This window comes from Lichenostomus cassidix, chromosome 2 (assembly GCF_008360975.1).
Source record: "Lichenostomus cassidix isolate B80296 chromosome 2, HeHo_3.0, whole genome shotgun sequence".
NCBI lineage: Eukaryota > Metazoa > Chordata > Aves > Passeriformes > Meliphagidae > Lichenostomus > Lichenostomus cassidix.
Window position 1 is genome coordinate 151,165,674 of NC_139482.1, and position 23,760 is coordinate 151,189,433.

The window sequence follows — 23,760 nt, forward strand, 5'->3', positions numbered from 1 at the left end:
GTAGCTGGTTGATTGATCAGTTGGTCAGTTCATTGGGTGGTTGATTGATCAGTTGGTTGATTGGTTGGTTGATTGATCAGTTGGTCAGTTCATTGGGTGGTTGATTGATCGGTTGGTTGATTGATCACTTGGTTGGTTCATTGGGCAGTTGGTTGATTGATTGGTTCATTGGGTGGTTGGTTGATTGGTTGGTTGATCGATCAGTTGGTTAGTTGGTTGGTTCATTGCTTTTCTCATTGGTTGCTTTATTATTTGGTTTGTCACTCTGTTGATGTCTTGGTTGGTTGATTGGTTGGTTGATTGATCAGTTGGTTGGTTCATTGGGCAGTTGGTTGATTGATTGGTTCATTGGGTGGTTGGTTGATTGGTTGGTTGATTGATCAGTTGGTTGGTTGGTTCATTGCTTTTCTCATTGGTTGCTTTATTATTTGGTTTGTTGGTCTGTTGATGTCTTGGTTGGTTGATTGGTTGGTTGATTGATCACTTGGTTCATTGGGCAGTTGGTTGATTGGTTGATTGGGTGGTTGGTTGATTGATTGATTGATTGGTTGATTGGTTGGTTGGTTGATTGATCAGTTGGTTGGTTGGTTGATTCATTGCTTTTTTCCATTGATTGCTCTATTAGTTGGTTTGTCGCTCTGTTGATTTCTTGGTTGGTTGATTCATTCATTCATTCATTGCTTATTTGGTTGGTTGGTTGATTGGTTGATTGATTGATCGATCAGCTGATCATTCTCTCAGCATCCCCACCCCACCAGCACCACTCACCTGTCCCCGTTGTCCCCCAGTCCGAGGACCTCGGCGCCTGCGCCCAGTTCGAGAGCAGCCGGCAGACGCGGAACATGATGCCGAGCGCCAGCTGCGTCTTCCCCACCTTCAACCTGCGCAAGCCCTCCTCGGAGACGGACATTGAGAACTGGGCCTCCAAGCACTTCAACAAGCACACCCAAGGGCTCTTCCGACGGAAGGTCTCCATCGCCAACATGCTGGCCTGGAGCAGCGAATCCATCAAGAAACCCATGATCATGACCAACGACCGCAACGTCAAGAAGGAGGCGTGCGAGATCTTCAAGCTCATCCAGATGTACATGGGCGACCGGCGGGCCAAGACGGACCAGCTCAACGTGGCCTTGGAGATCGCCACCAAAGGCTGGAGCATGCAGGGGCTGCGAGATGAGCTCTACATCCAGCTGTGCCGGCAGACCACCGAGAACTTCCGTTACGAGAGCCTGGCCCGTGGCTGGGAGCTCATGGCCATTTGTTTGGCCTTTTTCCCACCCACTCCCAAATTCCATTCCTACCTAGAAGGATACATTTACCGGCACATGGATCCGGTGAACGACACGAAAGGTAAGTGGGGAAGCACAGCTTGGTGGCCTCCATGCCTGTCCCCGTTCCCTGGAAGTGCTCCAGGTCAGGTTGGATGGGGATTGGAGCGAGCTGGGATAGTGGAAGGTGTCCCCGGATGGTCTTGAAGGTCCTTTCCACCCAAACTGTTCCATGATTCCATGATGTCACAATCCATTGATTTGGTCCCTTTCCTCTTGGCTGAGTCTCCTCATGGAAAGGTGGATGAGGAACTCATCCAAGATCTCTCCCAGAGGTGCATCTAGTGCTGGGGGAGTTTTCTCAACTTTCTCCTTCCCAGAAATCCAACAGGAGATCCAACTGGAAATGAGTTTTGACACCTTTGCTGCGGGATCAGCATCACCTCCACTCCTGAAACTTCCCCAATCCCCTGAAGTTCCTTCCAAACCAACCTTTAGAGGTTCCTTCCAACCCAAACCATTCCATGATTCCGTGGTTTCACCATAATTTCCACCTCCAGGTGTTTCTTCTGGTTTCTCGAGTAGCTTTGGATCCAAAATTCCGTGATTCCACGGTTTCACCATCACTTCCATCTCCGGATGTTTCTTCTCAAATAGCTTTGGATTCCAAAAAAAAAAAAAAAAGAAAACATATTGGGAGGGGACCCAGTCGATTCCCATCTCCTGAGGTTTTTGGTCATGGCAGAAAAAGGAGACATAAATTTGGGCTATTTGGGAATTTTAGAAAATCCTCTCCAGTCCTGGGATTGGTTATCCCAAATCCTTCCCATGGATTCTTCAGTAGGTGATGGATGAGGTGGAATTGGGAATCCAGGAGGATTTGGGGTTGGGAGATTGACCCCAAATTCCTCCAGGGGTTCCTAGGTGTCCTTCAGCTCCTGGAGGACACCAGCAGGGACATCATGGGGACAACGATGGCACAGCTTGGGACCACCAGGAGATGATCCCAACCCAGTGGAGATGACCCCGAGTGCTAGAACATTCCCGATGGGATGAAGCTCCAGGAACATCGGGATGGGTTGGGTTGGGAGATTGACCCCAGATTCCTCCAGGGGTTCCCAGATGTCCTTCAGCTCCTGGAGGACACCAGCAGGGACATGGGGGGGACAACGATGGCATAGCTTGGGACCACCAGGAGATGATCCCAACCCAGATGTCAGCAGAATGTGGAGATGACCCCAAGTGCTAGAACATTCCCGATGGGATGAAGCTCCAGGAACACTGGGATGGGTTGGATTGGGAGATTGACCCCAGATTCCTCCAGGGGTTCCCAGATGTCCTTCAGCTCCTGGAGGACACCAGCAGGGACATGGGGGGGACAACGATGGTGCAGCTTGGGACCACCAGGAGATGATCCCAACCCAGATGTCAGCAGAATGTGGAGATGACCTCAAGTGCTAGAACATTCCCGACGGGATGAAACTCCAGGAATATCTGGATGGGTTGGGTTGGGAGATTGACCCCAAATTCCGCCAGGGCTTCCTAGGTGTCCTTCAACTCTTGGAGGACACCAGCAGTGACATCAGGGGGACAATAATGGCACAGCTTGGGACCACCAGGAGATGATCCCAACCCAGTGGAGATGACCCCGAGTTCTAGAACATTCCCAATGGGATGAAGCTCCAGGAACATCGGGATGGGTTGGGTTGGTCCCACCAGAGGTGTCAAACTCATTTCCCGCCAGATTCGGCACTTCAGGAGAGGCTCCGCCCCCCAACACCCCCCCAGCCAATCAGAGCCTTTCCCTGGGATTGGTCCCGAATTCCATCCTCGTTTTGAGTTCCATGTTGTTGTCGGGAATTTCGGTGTCTTTGTGTCGAGTCATCGATTGGTTTCGTTGTCGACGTTGATTTGTTGGTTTTGATTTGTATTTTTCAATTCCATCTCGTTTGGTGAAATTTGCATTTTCATGGTCATTTCGTTGGGGTTTTATTTCCTTTCTATTTATTTGTGGTTTCTTCCTTTTTTTTTTTTCAATTTTATTTTCTTTTTTGTTCTTTATTTTTTCATTTTTTAAATTTAATTTTCTTATTATATTCTCAATATTTGGTTTTATTTTATATTTTATGAATTTTTGTTTTCTTGATTTATTTTCTGGTTTAATTCATTTCCATTATATTTTTTCTTTTGATCTTTATTTTGTCCTTGATTTATTTTTCATCCTTACTTTATTTTAATTCAGTCTTCATTTTCATTTCCAGTTTTTCATTTGTTTTAATTTTGATTTTCATCTCTATTTCTTTTTATTTTTACATTTCTGTATTTTTACTTTATTTCTATTTTTCTTTTTTTATTTTCACTTGAATTTTAATTATTGCCTCATTTTTTGTTTTATTAATTTTAATTTCTTTGTTTTATTTTTTATTTTCATTTTAATATCTATTTTATTTTTTATTTTTCATTTATTTCTATTTATTGAATTTTTAATTTTTCTTAATTTATTCATTTTTATTTATTAATTTTTCAAGTTATTTTTTTAATTTTTATTTATATAAATATTTCTGTTTTCATTTCCACTTCTCATTTCAATTTTTTATTTCCATTTCCATTTCCGTTTCATTTCAATGTTTCATTTAATCCAATTTCACTTCAATATTTTCATTTCCACTTTCATTTTACTTCAATTTTTAATTTTAATTTCAATTTCAATTGTTAATTTTAATTACAATTTCAGTTCCTTTGCAATTTTTTAAAATTTCATTTCACTTTTTTAATTTCAATTTCATTTTAACACAATTTTATTTTCAATTTTCATTTCAGTTTTTTGTTTCAATTTAACTTTGATTTTTATTTTAATTTGTTTTTATTTTAATTTCAATTTCATTTTAATATCAATTTTCTTTTCAATTTTTTGTTTCAATTTTATTTCCATTTTTATCTTAATTTTATTCCAATTTCCCTTTTAATTTCATTTCAAATTTGAATTTAATTTCAATATTCCAATTTCAGTTTTCATTTCATTTCAATTTTTTGTTTTGATTTAGTTTCAATTCTTATTTTTATTTCAATTGTAATCTAATTTCCCTTTTAATTTCATTTCAGATTTCAATTTAATTTCTGTATTTCTATTTCAATTTTCATTTCATTTCAATTTTTTGTTTTGATTTAGGTTCAGTTCTTATTTTAATTTCAATTCTTATTTTAATTTCAATTTTGAATTTCAGTTTCACTCCAAATTCTAATTTAGTTTCAATTTTGATTTTAATTTTTATTTTAATCTAATTTCCCTTTTAAGTTCATTTCAATTTCGAATTTAATTTCAAGTTTAATTTCATTTTCGATTTTAATTTCAAATTTCAATTTCTATTTCAATTTTAATTTCAATCCTAATTTCAATTTCACTCCAAATTTTAATTTAGTTTCAATTTTGATTTTAATTTCCATTTTAATCTAATTTCTCTTTTAATTTAATTTCAAATTTGAATTTAATTTCAAATTTCAATTTTAATTTTATTTTCATTTCGATTTTTTTGTTTTAATTTCAGTTCCTATTTTAATTTAAATTCTTATTTTAATTTCATTTTCAATTCTAATTTTAATTTAGTTTCAATTGGGATTTTAATTTCCATTTTAATCTAATTTCCCTTTTAATTTAATCTCAATTTTGAATTTAATTTCAAATTTCAATTTTAATTTCAAATTTTAATTTCTATTCCAATTTCTATTTCAATTTTAATTTCAATTCTAATTTCAATTTCAATTTCACTCCAAATTTTTAGTTTTAATTTTTATTTTAATTTTCATTTTAATCTAATTTCCTTTTAATTTAATTTCAATTTTGAATTTAATTTCAGATCTCAATTTTATTTCTAATTTAAATTTTAACTTCAATTCTAATTTCAATTTCGATTTTAATTTCAATTTTAATTTCAATTTTGAATTTAATTTCAGATCTCGATTTTATTTCAAATTTCTACTTTAATTTCAATTCTAATTTCAATTTCGATTTTAATTTCAATTTTAATTTCAATTTCGAATTTCATTTCAGATCTCAATTTTGTTTCAAATTTTGGTTTTAATTTCAATTCTAATTTCAATTATAATTCCAATTTTCACATTTTAATTAATTTCAATTTTTTTCATTTTTTTTATAATTTCACTTCCATCTCGCTTCCATTCCATCTGTCTGCGCTCCCGCTCCCGCTGTCCCCTCCCGCTGTCCCCCGCTGTCCCCAAAGTGACGCGCCACCTCCGCCACCTCCTGGAAAGGACCAATAAGAAGAAACCCAAATTGCGAAAGAAACCCAAACCCCAGAGAGAGGAGCACCAGGGTAGGGAATCCCAAAATCCCCCCAAAAAATCCTCCCGGAATTCGGGAATTCCGCAGGGATGGGCGGAGGGAGAGCAGGGATGGGCGGGAGGTTCGTTAATTGGGGGAGTTAATTAGGGGCGAAATAGCGGTGGTGTAATGATAATAGAAATAGTAATTAGTGGTAATAGTTATAGTAATGGTAATGGTAATGGTAATAGTAATGGTAATCAATAGTAATAGTTATAGTAATGGTAATGGTAACGGTAATATAGTAATCAATAGTAATAGTTATCGTAATGGTAATGGTAATAGTATTAGCAATAGTAATAGTTATAGTAATGGTAACAGTAATAGTTACAGTAGTAGTTCTAGTAATAGTAATAATAGTAGTAATAGCAATGGGAGTAGTAGTAATAGTAATAGTAATAATAATAGTAATGATAATAGTTATAGTAATTAGTAGTAATAGTTATAGCAATAGTAATGGTAATAGCAATAGCAATAGTAATAGTTATAGTAATGGTAACGGTAATAGTTACAGTAGTAGTAATAATAGTAGTAATAGTAATGGAAGTAGTAGTAATAGTTATAGTAATGGTAATAGTAATAGCAATAGTAATAGTTATCGTAATGGTAATGGTAATAGTATTAGCAATAGTAATAGTTATAGTAATGGTAACAGTAATAGTTACAGTAATAGTTATAGTAATAGTAATAATGGTAGTAATAGTAATGGGAGTAGTAGTAATAGTTATAGTAATGGTAATAGTAATAGTAATAGCAATAGTAATAGTTATAGTAATGGTAATGGTAATAGTAATAGTAATAGTTATAGTAATAGCAATAGTAATAATAATAGTAATGGTAATAGTAATAGCAATAGAAATAGTTATAGTAATAATAGTAGTAATAGTAATGGGAGTAGTAGTAATAGTTATAGTAATAATAATAGTACTGGTAATAGTAATAGTAATAATAGCAATAGTTACAGTAATAGTAATAGTAATATAGTAATAGTTATAGTGACAGTAATAGTAATGGCAATAGTAACAGTTACGATAATAGTATACTAGTATTATAGTATACTATTATTAGTATTATTAGTATACTAATTATTCATATTACTAGTAGTATTAGTATACTAATTATTAGTATTATTAGTAGTATTAGTGTAATAATAGTATACTAATACATAGTATATACTAATATATAGTATAATAGTAGTATTACTATTATGTAATAGTTATAATAATAGTAATACTAATAGTAATAGTAATAATAAATTTTTGATAAATTTGGTACTTTTAATATGTTATATTTAGCTTTATTATCAATATTATTAAAATATTATGTTTACAATTATAAAAATACCACGTTATAATTATATTTATAAATATGCAATTATAGCTAGATATGTTACTACTGTAATGTAATAATGATGCAATTATTAATATATAATCTTAATTACATTAATATAATATATAATATAGCATAATAATATATAATGTATATAATGTAATAATATAATAGTATATAATATAATAGTTATAATATAATTATAATAATATAATATATTATATTAATTAATATATATAATAATATATAATTATTATACATTACATAATAAAAATATTTGTATAATAATTATTATATATATTCATATAGGAATTGTTGAAATATTCTAAAATTTTAAAATATTTTTAAAACTTATTTTATATTTAAAATACTTTATTGGAGATATACATAAAATATTATAAAATATTTCTAAATATACTTCTAAAACATAACATAATTATACATAATGCATAATATATAATATATACTTACTTTGCAAAAATTTATCTATATAAAATATTCCATTATATATTTTATAAATATATGTAAAAATATTTTTATATATATATTTTTATACATATATAAAAATATAAATAGATATAATAATATAAATAAATCTGATTTATTGGTAAATCTATAACATTTATCAATATTTATTACCAATATTCTATTACCAATTATTTAAATAATGTAAATTAGTTCTAAAGATACAAATATTAAATTCTATATGATGTAACATTATATCAATATTTTCTGGAAATATTCCATTTTATATTAATTAATATAAAATAGTCCTTAATATATATTATATGTCCTTTGATAGATATTTTTAACATCATTAAATGTTAATATTTTATATTATATCATGTAAATATTTATTTAATATTATATTATTACATAATATAATTATTATTATTATTATATTATTACATATTATATAATGTATATTTAAATATAATATTTTATAAGCATAAAATATTATATATAAGATAATAAAATAATATAAATTTATAATAATATAATTTTATATTAATATTTATATTAATGATATATAATGTTATATAGAATTTTATCTCTAAATAATATTAAATATAACATTGTGTTTAATGTTATATTTAATATACACAATATCGTATATAAATACAAAAATTTACCATTAATCCGAAAAATTTTATTAATTTGAATAATTAATTCAATGACATCCATGAATAATTTAATTCAGCAAATCCAGTGGGATTGAGGGAAATATGGGATCACCCCAATTCCCATATTTGGATTTAGTGGGAATTCCCAGATGGATCCTTGAGGAGGAACCTCCAGGAAGGGCTTGAGGAACATCCAGAAGTCCAGGGCGATGATGGTCCTTCATCCACGAGGGAAAAGTTGGGATCAAATCCCACCCAAATCCACCCTCGGCACCTCTGGAGGTGACACCAGCAGGGTTTGGGGTTGTTGATCCATCCCAAGATCCATCCTGGTCTCCTGGGAGGTTGGAGTAGATGGTCCTCAAAGGTCCCTTCCCACCCAAACCGTTGCACGATTCCATGAGTGGATTCTATGATTTCATGAGTGGATTCCATGATTCCATGAGTGGATTCCATTATTTCATGAGTGGATTCCATGAGTGGACTTCATGATTTCATGAGTGGATTCCATTATTTCATGAATGGACTTCATGATTCCATGAGTGGATTCCATGATTTCATTAATGGATTCCAGGATTCCATGAGTGGATTCTATGATTCCATTAGTGGACTCCATGATTCCATGAGTGGACTCCACGATTCCATGAGTGGATTCCACGATTCCATGAGTGGATTCCATGATTCCATTAATGGACTCCATGATTCCATGAGTAGATTCCATGATTTCATGAGTGGACACCATGATTCCATGATTGCATGAGTGGACTCCATGATTTCATGAGTGGATTCCATGAGTGGACTTCATGATTTCATGAGTGGATTCCATTATTTCATGAATGGACTTCATGATTCCATAAGTGGATTCCATGGTTTCATGAATGGATTCCGTGATTTCATGAGTGGATTCCATGATTCCATGAGTGGATTCCATGATTTCATGAGTGGACTTCATGATTCCATGAGTGGACTTCATGATTCCATGATTCCGTGAGTGGACTCCATGCTTCCATGATTGAGTGGATTCCATGATTCCATGATTGAGTGGATTCCATGATTTCATGAGTGGATTCCATGATTCCATGAGTGGACTCCATGATTTCATGAATGGATTCCATTATTCCATTAGTGGATTCCATGATTCCATGAACGGATTCCATGATTCCATGAGTGGATTCCATGATTTCATGAATGGATTCCATGATTTCATGAATGGACTTCATGATTCCATGAGTGGACTTCATGATTCCATGAGTGGACTTCATGATTCCATGATTCCATGAGTAGAGTCCATGATTTCATGAGTGGAGTCCATGATTCCATGAACGGATTCCATGATTTCATGAGTAGACTCCATGATTCCATTAGTAGATTCCATGATTTCATGAGTGGATTCCATGATTTCATGAGTGGACTCCATGATTCCATTATTCCATTAGTGGACTCCATGATTTCATGAGTGGATTCCATGATTCCATTAGTGGATTCCATGATTTCATGAGTGGACATCATGATTTCATGAATGGACTTCGTGATTCCATGAGTGGATTCCACGATTTTATGAATGGATTCCAGGATTCCATGAGTGGACTTCATGATTCCACGAATGGACTCCATGATTCCATGAGGATTCCATGCTTTCATGAATGGATTCCACGATTCCATCACTTGAGGCCACCACCCAACACCTGCTGTTGGATGTCCCACAAGTCCCTTCCATCAGGGTGGCTTCAGACCTCTCCCACCCATCTCCATCCAGAGCCAAAAATCCATCAGGGAAAAACCTTTGGAAAAACCGACACCAGGGATGGAGAGACAAGGAGAAGATCCCAAAGCCCCAAGTTTGGTTTTGACCAAAAAAATGTCCCTTGGGGTGGGAGAGGTCACCCATCCACCAGGTCTTCTCCAGAAGGTTCCATCATGTCCCCAGAGTTCTGGGAATAATCCAGAAGGTTCCACCAGGTCCCCAGGGTTGTTGGGATGGTCCAGAAGGTTCCACCTAGTCCCCCGGGCTTTTTCTGGGATGGTCCAGAAGGTGCCACCAGGTCCTCAGGTCTTCTTCTGGGATGGTCCAGAAGGTTCCACCAGTTCCCCTGGGCTGTTGGGATAATCCAGAAGGTTCCACCTAGTCCCCTAGGCTTTTTCTGGGATGGTCCAGAAGGTTCCACCAGGTCCCCCAGGCTTCATCTCCTTGTTGAAGGACATCAGGAAGAGGTGATGGGATGAGGATGGAAGTGGTGGGATCTGGAGAAGATGGATGGGATGAGGGGGTGGTGACCATGGAAGTGGTGGCCCAAAAAAGCCACGATATCTCAGGATGAGGCCACCACGGAGCCAAGGGAGCTCCAGGGCTTCACCAGGATGTGGTTTCTCCAAGGTTCTTGTGAGGTGTGGGGACACCAGGAGGATCCAAAGAGGAATCCAAGGGGGACCTCATCCTCCTCCAATTCTCCAGGGGTGGTGACAGGGATGGGGGGGACAGGGAGGGGACAGGACCTCTGCCAGGCCCTGGAGGTGACATCCCACCACCCCGAGGTAACATCCCACCACCCACTGTGTCTTCTCCTGCAGGGGTGGCCATCAGCACTTACGCCAAGTACTGCTACAACAAACTCCAGAAGGCGGCGCTGACGGGAGCCAAGAAGGTACCAGACATGGGGATGGGCATGGGAAGGGCTGGAGAGGGAGGTCACCTCCATCTGGACCTTCTGGGGGCTGCTGGGATTGGGGACGAGGTCTGGAGGTCGTGCCAGGGTGGTGGTTGCGGTGAGGATCTGCCAGCGGCATCTCCACAGTGGTTGGGGATTTTCTGGAGAACTTCTGGGGATCTTCTGGAGAACTTCTGGGGATCTTCTGGAAAATTTCTGGAGAACTTGTGAAGACCTTGTAGGGAGCTTCTGCGAACCTTTTAAGGACCTTCTGGAGAACTTTTAAGAACCTTCTGGAGACTTTCTGAAAAATTTCTGGAGAACTTCTGGGAATCTTCTGAAGATTTTTGGAGACATTCTGGGAAGCTTCTGAAAACTTTCTGGAGACCTTCTGAAAACCTTGTAGAGACCTTCTGGGAACTTTCTAAGGAACATCTGGAGAACTTTCTGAGAACCTTCTGCAGACTTTTGGAGACTTTCTGGGAACCTTCTGGAAATTTTCTGGAGACCTTTTGGAGACCTTCTGGAAACTTTTAAAGGATCCTCTATGGAGCTTTTGAAGACATTGTGGAGACTCACTGGGGATCTTCTGGAGATCTTCTGGAAACTCTCTTGAGATGTAGAGAGGACCTTCAGGGAACTTCCTAAGGAACTTCTGGAGACCTTCTGCAAAGTTTCTGGAGATCTGGGAGCCTTCTGCAAACTCTGTGGAGACCTCATAGGGAAGACCTGGGAACTCCTAAGGAACTTCTGGAGACCTTCTGCAAACTTTCTGGAGACCTTGCAGGGAGCACCTTCTGGGAACTGCCTAAGGAACTTCTGGAGACCTTCTGGAAACTTTCTGGAGACCTTGTAGGGAGCACCTTCTGGGAACTGCCTAAGGAACTTCTGGAGACCTTCTGGAAGCACAGCGCTGGTGTTCAGCTTCCCAGACGCTTCCCAGGGCTGAGCCTCCTTCTCCTCCCAGCACAGTCCATTGGTGTAGATCCTCCATGGTCCCACCAAGCTCCATAGGGTTGGATCCACTTCCGAATCAAGATGGCGGATGGTGGAACCCACCAGCCTCGTTTCAGCAATGGAGACCTCATGGATCCATGGCTCCATCACCATCCCCATGGAGCTCACCTGGGGCAGGGTGGGGTGGGATTGACTAGGGTCCCATCCCTGGCCACGGGGCCACCACAGAGGCCACCGGTGACCTGTGGTGTCTCCCGCAGGGCCTGAAGAAGCCGAACATCGAGGAGATCCGCCACGCCAAGAACGCCGTCTTCAACCCGTCCATGTTCGGCAGCTCCCTGCAGGACATCATCGCCATGCAGAAGGAGCGATACCCGGACCGGCAGCTGCCCTGGGTGCAGACCCGGCTCTCCGAGGAGGTCCTGGCGCTCAACGGGGACCAGACTGAGGGCATCTTCAGGTAAAGCCACCCACGGCCATGGGGACGTCCCACGGTGGTGGCAATGTGGAGTTTCTCAGAGGAATCGCCTCAAAATGGGGTGAATTCCCCTTTCTGGGTGTCCTTCTCCTCTGGTGGGTCTCCCCAGCTTCTCCTTGCTCCGAGGCCATGGGGATTCCTCCATGGTGGCCACCAGAGTCATGGCGGAGTCTTGATGGCACCATCCAGTCGGTCCCCCCCAAACTTCTCCTTGCTCTGAGGCCATGGGGGTTCCTCCATGGTGGCACCATCCAGTAGGTCCTCCCAAACTTCTCCTTGCTCTGAGGCCATGGGGGTTCCTCTATGGTGGCCACCAGACTCATGGTGGTCTTGATGGCACCATCCAGTGGATCCCCCCAGGTTCTCCTTGCTCCAAGGCCATGGGGGTTCCTCCACGGTGGCCACCAAGACAAAGTCTTGGTGGCACCAATCACCTCCCAAAATGGCTCCACGCCCAGCTGATGTCCCCTCCTTGCTCTCCTGGAGCACCCAAAGAGGTCACTCGGCCACTTCTCCCCACAGGGTCCCCGGTGACATCGACGAGGTCAATGCCCTCAAGCTGCAGGTGGACCAGTGGAAGATCCCCACCGGCTTGGAGGACCCCCACGTTCCCGGTAGGACCTTGGGGGGACGTTTGGGGTGCAAAACCAGGTCCTCCACCCCGAAGGTCTCACATCTCCTGCTCTTCCTCATCTCCTCCAGCGTCGCTGCTGAAGCTCTGGTACCGGGAGCTGGAGGAGCCGCTGATCCCTCACGAGTTCTACGAGCAGTGCATCACCCACTACGAGAACCCCGAGGCCGCCATCGCCGTCGTCCACTCCCTGCCCAGGATCAACAAGATGGTGCTGTGCTACCTCATCCGCTTTCTCCAGGTAGGACCAGGAGCCACCCATGTCCCCTTCGGGTGGCCACCAGGCTGAGTGGCTTCTCCTCAGGGGGGTTTGGGTTTTCCAAGGTCTCCATGTGGTGACCAGGAAGTGGGAGGTCCACGTGGTGCTTCCAACCATCTCCTACCAATCCCACCCGAGGTGTTGGTGTCGCCTTGTGGGACCTCCTGGCTTGGCTCAGGCTCTTGAGGTGGTTTTGGGTTCTCCAAGGTGACCACATGGTGACCCCCATCTCACCCAAGAAGCAGGAGTTCCATGTGGTCCTTCCACCCATCTCATCCAATCCCATCATCTGCACTTGCCCCAGGTGTTCATGACCTCCTGATGACCCTCCTGGTTCCTTCTCTCGAGGTGGTTTTGGGTTCTCCAAGGTCACCGCATGGTGACCCCCCATCTCACCCAAGAACCAGGAGTTCCACATGGTCCTTCCATTTATCTCATCCAATCCCATCATCTGCACCTACCCCAGGTGTTCATGACCTCCTGATGACCCTCCTGGTTCCTTCTCTTGAGGTGGTTTTGGGTTCTCTAAGGTCACCACATAGTGATCCCCATCTCACCCAAGAACCAGGAGTTCCACGTGGTCCTTCCACCCATCTCCTACCAATCCTATCACCTCCATCTTCTTCCTTCCACCCCATGAGTTCATGCCTCTGGTGACCTTCCTGATTCCTTCTCTTGAGGTAGTTTTGGGTTCTCCAACTTCACCAAGTGGTGACCCCCATCTCCCCCAAGAACCAGGAGTTCCACCTGGTCCCTCCACCCATCTCCCACCAACGCCATCACCTCCATCTTCCTCCATTCACCCCATGATTTGATGACCCTCCTGGTTCCTTCTCCTGAGGTGGTTTTGGGTTCTCCAGGTTGCTGTAGGTGTTACCCACATGGTGACCCCTCATCTCAAGAACCAGGAGGTCCATGTGGTCCTTCCACCCATCTCCCTCCAATCCCATCATGTCCTCCTTCCACCCCATGAGTTCATGCCCTTGGATGACTCTCCCAGTTCCTTCTCTCAAGGTGGTTTTGGGTTCTCCAAGGTCATCACATGGTAACCCCATATCTCCCTCAAGAACCAGGAGTTCCAGATGTTCCCTCCACCCATCTCCCACCAACCCCATCACCTCCATCTTCCTCCTTTCATCCCATGATTTGATGACCTTCCTGGTTCCTTCTCCTGAGGTGGTTTTGGGTTCCCCAAATTGCTCTGAGCATCACCCACATGGTGATCCCTCAAGAACCAGGAGCTCCACACGGTTCCTCCACCCATCTCCCACCAACCCCATCACCTCCATCTTCCTCCATTCACCCCATGATTTGATGGGTGAAGTTGAGGTGGTTTTGGGTTCTCCAGGTTGCTGTAGGTGTTACCCACATGGTGACCCCTCATCTCAAGAACCAGCAGGTCCATGTGGTCCCTCCACCCATCTCCCACCAACCCCATCACCTCCACCCACCCCATGAGTTCATGCCCTTGGATGACTCTCCTGGTTCCTTCTCTCGAGGTGGTTTTGGGTTCTCCAACTTCACCGAGGGGTGACCCCCATCTCCACCAAGAACCAGGAGCTCCACACGGTTCCTCCACCCATCTCCCACCAACCCCATCACCTCCATCTCCCTCCTCCCTCCCCGTAGGTCTTCGTGCAGCCGGCCAACGTGGCCGTCACCAAGATGGACGTCAATAACCTGGCCATGGTGATGGCGCCCAACTGCCTGCGCTGCCAATCGGACGACCCGCGGATCATCTTCGAGAACACCCGCAAGGAGATGTCCTTCATCCGGGTGCTCATCCAGCACCTGGACACCAGCTTCATGGAGGGCGTCCTATAGCGGCCGCCACCGTGTTGTCCCCTCCCCGCCACCAGCCCCTCCGTCCCCGCCGAGGAGCGCCGGCCGGACCGAGGGCGGCGAGCGACGGTGGCGATGTCCCAGGGGTGTGGCGCTGAGGATTCTGGGTGTCCCCAAGTGTCCCCAGGCTGTCCCTGGGGCCGTTCCCCCCCTCACTGCCGGTTCCATCCCGAGGAGGTGTCCGCGCATTCCGGTCCCCCAGGCCGCCACTTCTGGCCGCCGTCACCTGTCGCGATAGGGGGTGGCCCGGTGGGGTCACCAGTCACTGTCACGATTTGGCCACTGTCACCTGTCGCGACAGGGGGTGGCCCGGTGGGGTCACTGGTCACCTGTCGCGATAGGGGGTGGCCTGGTGGGGTCACTGGTCACTGTCGCCATAGGGGGTGGCCCGGTGGGGTCACCGGTCACTGTTGCGATTTGGCCGCTGTCACCTGTCGCCATAGGGGGTGGCCCGTTGGGGTCACCGGTCACTGTCACGATAGGGGACAGCTCGGTGGGGTCACCAGTCACTGTCACAATTTGGCCGCTGTCACCTGTCGCCATAGGGGGTGGCCCGGTGGGGTCACCAGTCACGATTTGGCCGCTGTCACCTGTCGCGACAGGGGGTGGCCTGGTGGGGTCACCGGTCACTGTCGTGATTTGGCCACTGTCACCTGTCGCCATAGGGGATGGCCTGGTGGGGTCACCGGTCACTGTCACGATTTGGCCGCTGTCACCTGTCGCGACAGGGGGTGGCCTGGTGGGGTCACCGGTTGCTGTTGCGATTTGGCCACTGTCACCTGTCGCGACAGGGGGTGGCCCAGTGGGGTCACCGGTCACGATTTGGCCACTGTCACCTGTCGCCATAGGGGGTGGCCCGGTGGGGTCACTGGTCCCGATTTGGCCGCTGTCACCTGTCACGACAGGGGGTGGCCCGGTGGGGTCACCGGTCACGATTTGGCCAGGACCCCAAAATCCGCGAGTGTTTTTATAACTGGGATGAGCGAGGCGGGGGGATGTATATGGGGTGATCTACAGGAGAATATCTATAGGGGAAACCCCAAAACAGCCACTCCCATCCCAGGGACCCCCCAAGCCTCCTCCAAGCCCCCCAGTCCCCCTAAACCCCCTCAGGTGACCCCCGAGAACCCCAAACCATCCCAGGGACCCCCCAAACCAGCCCAGGGACCTCCTGCCTGGACGTGGAGAACTCCATCCATGGAGGTCACGAGTCACGAGGACATTGCTGAAGGATGGAGGAATCCATGGGGTCTCCGTGGGGTTGGGAATGTGGGTGGAGCAGAGCCGTGGGGCAGGAGCCACCTCTGGGGCGGTGGGAGAAGTTCATCTGGAGAACGTGGGACACCAAGAGAGCGCAGGGTGGGATCTTCCTCTCAAGGTGGTTTTGGGTTCTCTGAGGTCACCATGTGGTGATTCCCCATTTTCCAGCTCAGGGGGTTCCTCGTAGGACCTTTGTCGTGACCCTGTGGCCGATTGTCCACCCTGGGGTGCTGGAGGAGCTGGGTGGGCAGGATGGTGTCCCCACAGGTCACAGTGTCCATCCTGTCCTGTGGCCGTTGGCACCACCAGGACCTGTCCTGCTCGTGGTTCTCCTGGACCCATCTTGGAGCCCATCATCAATTCCTGGACCCATCTTGGTGACCATCATCTCCTCCTGGTCCTCCTGGATATATCTTGGTGCCCATCTGCAACTCCTGAACCCATCCTGGGGTTCACCATCTCCTCCTGGTTCTCCTGAACCCATCCTGGTGTCCATCATCTCCTCCTGGTTCTCCTGAAACGACCTTGGTGTCCATCATCTCCTCCTGGTCCTCCTGGACCCATCTTGGGATCCATCACTTCCTCCTGATCCTACAGGACCCATCCTGGTGTCCATCATCTCCTCCTGGTTCTCCTGAACCCATCCTGATGTCCATCATCTCCTCGTGGTCCTCCTGGACCCATCTTGGCTTTCCAAGCTTCTCCTGGACCTGTTTTGGTGTCCCTCCCATCTTCCAGCTCCTGTCCAACCCCACCTGATGCCCCCAATCTCCTCCCGGACCCACCTTGGCCTCCACCACCTCCTCCTGGTCCTCCACCACCCATCCAGGCCAGCTCTGCTTGACCCTGCTGGACACATCTCGGTGTCCATCATCTGCTGCTGCTTCTCCTCCTGGACCACCTTGGTACCCATCATCCTCTGCTTCTGTCCAGTCCCTCCTGGTGTCCATCACCTCCTCTTGCTCCTGCTGGACCCACCTTGGTGTCCATCATCCCTGCTTGACCCTACTGGACCCACCTTGGTGCTCCCCAGTCACCTCCAGATGTTGCCCGACCCACCTGGGCACCATCACCTGCTCCAGGTCCCACCTTGGTGCCACCCAGTGTCCTCCAGGACCCACCTGGGCACCTGTCTTCTGGCCTGCCCACCTCGGTGTCCCCAGAGTCCTCCAGGATCCACCTTGGTGTCCCCTGATCTCCTTCAGGTCCTATCTTGGTGTCCTCCAATGTCCACCAGGACCTACCTTGGTGCTCCCGTTGTTCTCCAGGTCCCACTTTGGTGTCCCCAACCTCCTCCAGGACCTACCTTGGTGCCCCCAAATCTCTACTGGGACCCACCTTGGTGGCACTCATCTTCTCCAGGTCCTCCAGGACCCACACTGGTGCCCGAAATCTCCACCTGGATCCACATTGGGACCCCAAATCTCCTCCAGGTCCCACCTTGGTGGCCCCAAATCTCCACTGGGTTTCACCTTGGTGGCACTCATCTTCTCCAGGTCCTCCAGGACCCACACCGGTGCCCGAAATCTCCACCTGGATCCACCTTGGGACCCCAAATCTTCTCCAGGTCCCACCTTGGTGTCCCCAATTCTTCTAGGACCCACCTAGGTGCCCCCAAATTTCCACCAGGGCCCACCTTGGTGCTCCCATTCTCCACCAGGTCCCACCTTGGTGGCCTCCAATCTCCACCAGGACCAAACTTGGGAACTCAAATCTTCTGCAGGTCCCACCTTGGTGCCCCCCAACCTTCAGGACCTACTTTGGTGCCCACCCAGTCTCTTCCAGGTCCCACCTTGGTGGCCTCCAATCTCCACCTGGATCCACCTTGGGACCCCAAATCTCCTCCAGGTCCCACCTTGGTGACACCCATCTTCTCCAGGTCCTCCAGGACCCACCTTGGGACCCCAAATCTCCACCTGGATCCACCTTGGTGCTCCCAAATCTTCTCCAGGTCCCACCTTGGGACCCCAGATCTTCTCCAGGTCCCACCTTGGTGTCCCCACTTCTTCTAGGACCCACCTTGGTGCCCCCAAATTTCCACCAGGGTCCACCTTGGTGCTCCCATTCTCCACCAGGTCCCACCTTGGGACCTCAAATCTTCTGCAGGTCCCACCTTGGTGCTCCCATTCTCATCCAGGACCCACCTTGGGACCCCAAATCTCCTTCAGGTTCCACCTTGGTGACCCCAAATCTCCTCCAGGTTCCACCTTGGCGGCACCCATCTTCTCCAGGTCCTCCAGGTCCCACCTTGGGACCCCAAATCTCCACCTGGATCCACCCTGGTGCTCCCAAATCTCCTCCAGGTCCCACCTTGGTGGCCTCCAATCTCCTCCAGCTCCCACCCTGGGACCCCAAATCTCCAGGTCCCACCTTGGTGCCCCACAACCTCCTCCAGGTCCCATCTTGGTGACCCCAGATCTCCTCCTGGATCCACCTTGGTGCCCCACAACCTCCTCCAGGTCCCGCCTTGGTGACCCCAAATCTCCTCCAGCTCCCACCTCGCTGTCCCCACCCCACCCAGGAGCCAAAGGGTCCCCCAGACTGTCCCCAACTCCCCCCAAGTGCCTTTGGCTCCACCCAGGGGGGAACCCAGGAGAGGTGATGGACATCTACAGAGACAATTATTAATTAGACACCCCCAGATTTAATTAATTAATCCCCAAAATGGGGAGGAGGTCCCATGGGTGGGGGATGTCCCCAAGGTCCTGGGATGTCCCCAAGGTCCCCAAACTTGGGGTGGAGGGAGGAGATGACCCAGCACTACCTCCCAGCTCGGCTCACTGCCAGGGGTGGGGGGGATCCCCCCTTTTCCTCCGCGTCCCCCTAATTAATTTTTAATTAATGAACGAATGGATTAATTTTGGGGATGGATCGATTCATTTTTCAATCATTTTTAAGTCGTTTCCTTTCCCCTCCATCCTTTTCCGGCGGTTTGGTTTTATGGGATTTTTTTTTGTTTTGATTTTTTTAAGTTTTTATTTATTATTAAAAAAATAAACGATGGGAAAAACTCCGAATTAAAGGGACGGACCCGCCCCTCCCTCCCCGAGGATTTTCCCAGGATTTGCCCCTCGGGAATTCCCTCGGGAATTCTCCTCGTCCCCCCCGAGCGGGGGGTTGGATTTTGGGGTCCCCCGAGGGACCACCGAGCTGTGTATTTGGGGGGCTGCGGCTCCCCCGCGTGTGAATAAAGCTCCGAACGGAAAGTGGGATGGAGCCTGAGAACTTGGGAATTTGGGAAATGGGAACGTGGGATGGGAATTTGGGATGGAAATGGGAATTTGGGGGGGGAACGGGGAATATGGGAACTGGGACTGTGGGAATTTGGGATGAGAATGGGAATGTGGGATGGGAATGTGGGATGGGAATTTGGGAATTTGGGATGGGAATGGGAATTTGGGGGGGGAACGGGGAATGTGGGAACTGGGACTGTGGGAATTTGGGATGAGAATGGGGAATGTGGGAACTGGGACTGTGGGAATTTGGGATGAGAATGGGAATGTGGGATGGGAATTTGGGATGGGAATGTGGGATGGGAACTGGGAATTTGGAATGGGAATTTGGGAATGTGGGATGGGAATGGGAATGTGGGATGGGAACAGGGAATGTGGGATGGGAGCTGGGAATTTGGGATGGGAACCAGGAATTTGGGATGGGAATCGGGAATTTGGGATGGGACTGTGGGATGGGAATGTGGGATGGGAACTGGGAATTTGGGATGGGAACCAGGAATTTGGGATGGGAATCGGGAATTTGGGATGAGAATGGGGGATGGGAATGTGGGATGGGAACTGGGAATTTGGGATGGGAACTGGGAATGTGGGATGGGAATTTGGGATGCGAATGTGGGAATGTGGGATGGGAATTTGGGATGCAAATGTGGGATGGGAATTTGGGATGCAAATGTGGGATGGGAATTGGGAATTTGGAATGGGAATGTGGGATGTGGGATGGGAGATGGGAATTTGGGGTGGGAACTGGGAATTTGGGACAGCAGCAGTTATAGGGAACACTGGCCTCACCCCACAATCCGGGGGCTATAGGAACACCCCCTGAGCTCTACAGCAGTTTCCATAGGAGCTCTGCCTCTCCCTACGGCAATGTCCCAGCGGTGCCGCTGAGCATTCTGGGTGTCCCCAAGTGTCCCCAAGTGTCCCCAGGGCCGTTTCCCCTCCCCGCCGGTTCCGGTTCCGCCCGGAGCCATTTCCCCGCCGCACCCTCCCCGGGCGGTGCCCGCGCATTCCTGTCCCCCTGCCAACACTTCCGGTGTCGCCTGTCGCGATAGAGGGTGACCCGGTGAGGTCACTGTCGCGATTTTTTAACCCCAGAAGCCGCGAGTGGTTTTATTACCGCGATGAGTGAGGCAGTGGGGGGAATATGGGGCGATGTGTAGGAGGATATCTATAGGGGAAACCCTCAAATCACTCCAATCCCAGAGATCCCAAAGCCTCCTCTAATTCCTCCTAAATCCCCCTAAACCCCCTCAGGCGACTCCAAGAGCCCCAAAACCATCCCACAGACCTTCCCAGAGCCCCAAAACCATCCTACAAAGCCCCCCAGAGCCCCAAAACCATCCCACAGACCTTCCCAGAGCCCCAAAACCATCCCACAGAACTCCCCTAAACCCCAAAACCATCCCAGAGACCTTCCCAGAGCCCCAAAACATCCCACAGACCCCACAGACCCCCAAAACCATTCTACAGATCCCCCCAGACCCCAAAACCATCCCACAGAACCCAAAACCATCGCACAGACCTCCCCAGAGCCCCAAAACCATCCTACAAACCCCCCCAGAGCCCCAAAACCATCCTACAAAGCCCCCCAGAGCCCCAAAACCATCCCACAGACCTTCCCAGAGCCCTAAAACCATCCCACAGACCTTCCCAGAGCCCCAAACCATCCCACAGACCCCCAAAACATCCCAAAGACCCCAAAGACCCCAAAACCATCCCAGAGACCTCCCCAGAGCCCCAAACCATCCCACAGACCCCCAAAACATCCCAGAGCCCCTTGAAAAGCCTCCCCATCCCAGGATCCCCTCACACCACCCCAAGACCTCTCCCACAGCCAACCCATTCCCGGCATGTCCCTCACGCTCCGTTTTCCACCCCAAATTCCCCTGGAAACCGCCGTAGGAGGACCTGGCTGGATTTCCCGCCGCCGTTTCCCCACAGGAATTTCGAATTCCCGCAGGAATTTCGCTTCGCAGCGTTTTTTTCAGGAACGGCCGAAGCGCCCGCTGCTTCTCCACGGCCGCGGGATCGCCTCAGAGCGAACTTCCCGCCCTTGCCGCTCGCCAGCCAATGGGAAGGCAGGGATTAGTGATTGACAGCAAAACGAGCCAATGAACGCGATAGCAGCTCGAAGCGCCCTCGGCGGGATCGGGATCGCCTCGGAGAGAACTTCCCGCCCTCGCCGCCCGCCAGCCAATGGGAAGCCAGAACTGAATGATTGACAGCAAAAGTAGCCAATGAAACCGATAGCAGCTCGAAGCTCCCGCGGCGGGATCGGGATCGCCTCAGAGCGAACCTCCCGCCCTTACCGCCAGCCAGCCAATGGGAAGCCAGATCTGAATGATTGACAGCAAAACCAGCTAATGAACGCGATAGCAGCTCGAAGCGCCCACCGCCCCTCCATGGGATAGCGATCGGGATCGCCTCAGAGCGAACCTCCCGCCCTTACCGCCCGCCAGCCAATGGGAAGGCAGGGATGAGTGATTGACAGCAAAACTAGCCAATGAGAGCGATAGCACCCAAGCGCCCACCGCCTCTAAAAGGCCGCGAGACCGCCTCAGAGCGAACTTCCCGCCCTTAACACTCGCCAGCTAGCCAATGGGAAGCCAGAGCTGAATGATTGACAGCAAAACGAGCCAATGAGAGCGATAGCAGCTCGAAGCTCCACCGCCCCTCCATGGCCGCGGGATCGCCTCAGAGCGAACTTCCCGCCCTTACCGCTCGCCAGCCAATGGGAAGCCAGATCTGAATGATTGACAGCAAAACTAGCCAATGAACGCGACAGTAGGGCAAAGAGCCCGCCCACACCGCCACGACCAATGAGAAGCGAGGGCGACTTTTGACAGACAGCTAAAACAACCAATAAAAACGCATAGCCCCGCCCCTAAGGCGGATCGCGGCCATTTATTGGCTGGCGCGGCGCGCAGGGCCGGAGGCGGAGCTTCCTCCCGGGCAGCGGCAGGCGGAGCTGCGGGCAGGCGGTGAGTGGGCGACGCCATGTTGGGGGGGGCGGCGGCCCCGCTTTGGGGGTTTCGGGGTGTCCCTGGGGGGCTTCGCGACATCGGGGACACCCTGAGGGGTTCAAGGGGTCTGGGGGTTTTCTTTAGGTGGGTTTATGGGGGTCGGGGAGGGGTTGGGAAGGCTGCGCTGGATGCTGTGGGTGGGCCGGGCCTGGCTCGGTGCTCCGTGAGGTGATTTGGGGGGGTCTGGGTTTTTTGGGGGGTGCTGAGGTGGGGAGAGGCTAAATTTGGGGGGATCCTGAGTTTGGAGAGGTCCCTGAGCTGGTTTAGGGGGATCCCTGGTGATGCCCTATGGGAGGAGAGGCTTTGGGGAGATTTTGGGGGTTCCCGAACTGCTTTGGGGGTCTCTGGACTAGTTTTGGGGGTTCTCGGGACTGGTTTGGGGGTCCCCGGGCTCGTTTTGGGGACTTTGGGGGTCTCTGGGTGGGACTGGGGGATCTGGGAGGTCCCTGGATTGGTTTGGGATTATTGGGGGTGACCCCTGGGCTGCTTTGGGGTGTCCCTAAGAGGTTTTGGGGTCCCTGGGTTGGTCTGGGAGGCTCCTGGAGGGGTTTAGGGGGTCCCTGGATTGGGTTTTGGGGTCTCTAGGCAGGTTTTGGCGTCCCTGGACTGGTTTTGGGTGGTCCCTAGGCACGTTTTGGGGTCCCTGGATTGGTTTTGGGAAGTCCCTAGGTACCTTTTGGGGTCCCTGGGCTGATCTAGGATGCCCCTGGACTGGTTTTGGGGTCCCAGGACTGGGTTTGGGGTTTCTAGGCAGGTTTTGGGGGGTCCCTGGATTGGTTTTGGGAGGTCTCTAGGCATGTTTTGGGGTCCCTGGGTTGATCTGGGATGTCCCTGGATTGGGTTTTGGGGTCCCTGGATTGGTTTTTGGGGTCCCGGGAGTGTTTTAGGGGGTCCCTAGGCAGTTTTTGGGGTCCCTGGATTGGTTTTCGGGGGTCTCTAGGCATGTTTTGGGGTCCCTGGGTTGATCTGGGATGTCCCTGGACAGGTTTTGGGATGTCCCTGGATTGGGTTTTGGGGTCCCTAGGCAGGTTTTGGGGTCCCTGGATTGGTTTTGGGGGGTCTCTAGGCAGGTTTTGGGGTCACCAGGCAGGTTTTGGGGTCCCTGCTCTGCTTTTGGGTGTCTCTAGGTGGCTGGAGCCATTTTGGGGTCGCTCCAATGATGTCTAAAACAGAAATCCTGACAAAATTAGAATAATAAACCCCAAAATAATTTATTTAAGGCCTTTAGATACATCTAGGGCAAACAACTTACCCAAGACTCTCCACCCCAAATGACCCACAAATCACGAATTTTTCATTTTCTCAATTTATCTATTTTATCAAATATTATCATTTGATAAATTATTAACATTTCATTAATTAAATAATAAAA

At 47.6% G+C, this 23,760-nt stretch overlaps 1 protein-coding gene and 2 long non-coding RNA genes across 4 annotated transcripts in view; all 3 read left to right on the forward strand.

Annotated features, from left to right (window-relative positions):
• LOC146442588 (rho GTPase-activating protein 39-like) overlaps nt 1–15,195 on the forward strand; it is a 100,190-nt gene extending 84,995 nt beyond the window's left edge. For both annotated transcript variants that reach the window (XM_085053739.1, XM_085053740.1), the window contains 7 exons: nt 789–1,350; nt 5,507–5,599; nt 10,629–10,702; nt 11,923–12,122; nt 12,663–12,754; nt 12,843–13,012; nt 14,660–15,195. In XM_085053739.1, coding sequence (XP_084909865.1) covers nt 789–1,350; nt 5,507–5,599; nt 10,629–10,702; nt 11,923–12,122; nt 12,663–12,754; nt 12,843–13,012; nt 14,660–14,854 — 1,386 coding nt within the window. In that variant the 3' untranslated portion in view covers nt 14,855–15,195. The remainder of the gene's footprint in view (nt 1–788; nt 1,351–5,506; nt 5,600–10,628; nt 10,703–11,922; nt 12,123–12,662; nt 12,755–12,842; nt 13,013–14,659) is intronic.
• Nucleotides 15,196–17,606: 2,411 nt separating this feature from the next.
• LOC146442589 (uncharacterized) lies at nt 17,607–19,342 on the forward strand. Its single transcript, XR_014850295.1, has 4 exons — nt 17,607–17,699; nt 17,885–18,083; nt 18,115–18,207; nt 18,436–19,342. It is a non-coding gene; the product is annotated as an uncharacterized LOC146442589 (long non-coding RNA).
• Nucleotides 19,343–23,100: 3,758 nt separating this feature from the next.
• On the forward strand, nt 23,101–23,610 carry LOC146442590 (uncharacterized). The gene is made up of 2 exons (XR_014850296.1): nt 23,101–23,416; nt 23,459–23,610. It is a non-coding gene; the product is annotated as an uncharacterized LOC146442590 (long non-coding RNA).
• Nucleotides 23,611–23,760: the final 150 nt, after the last annotated feature.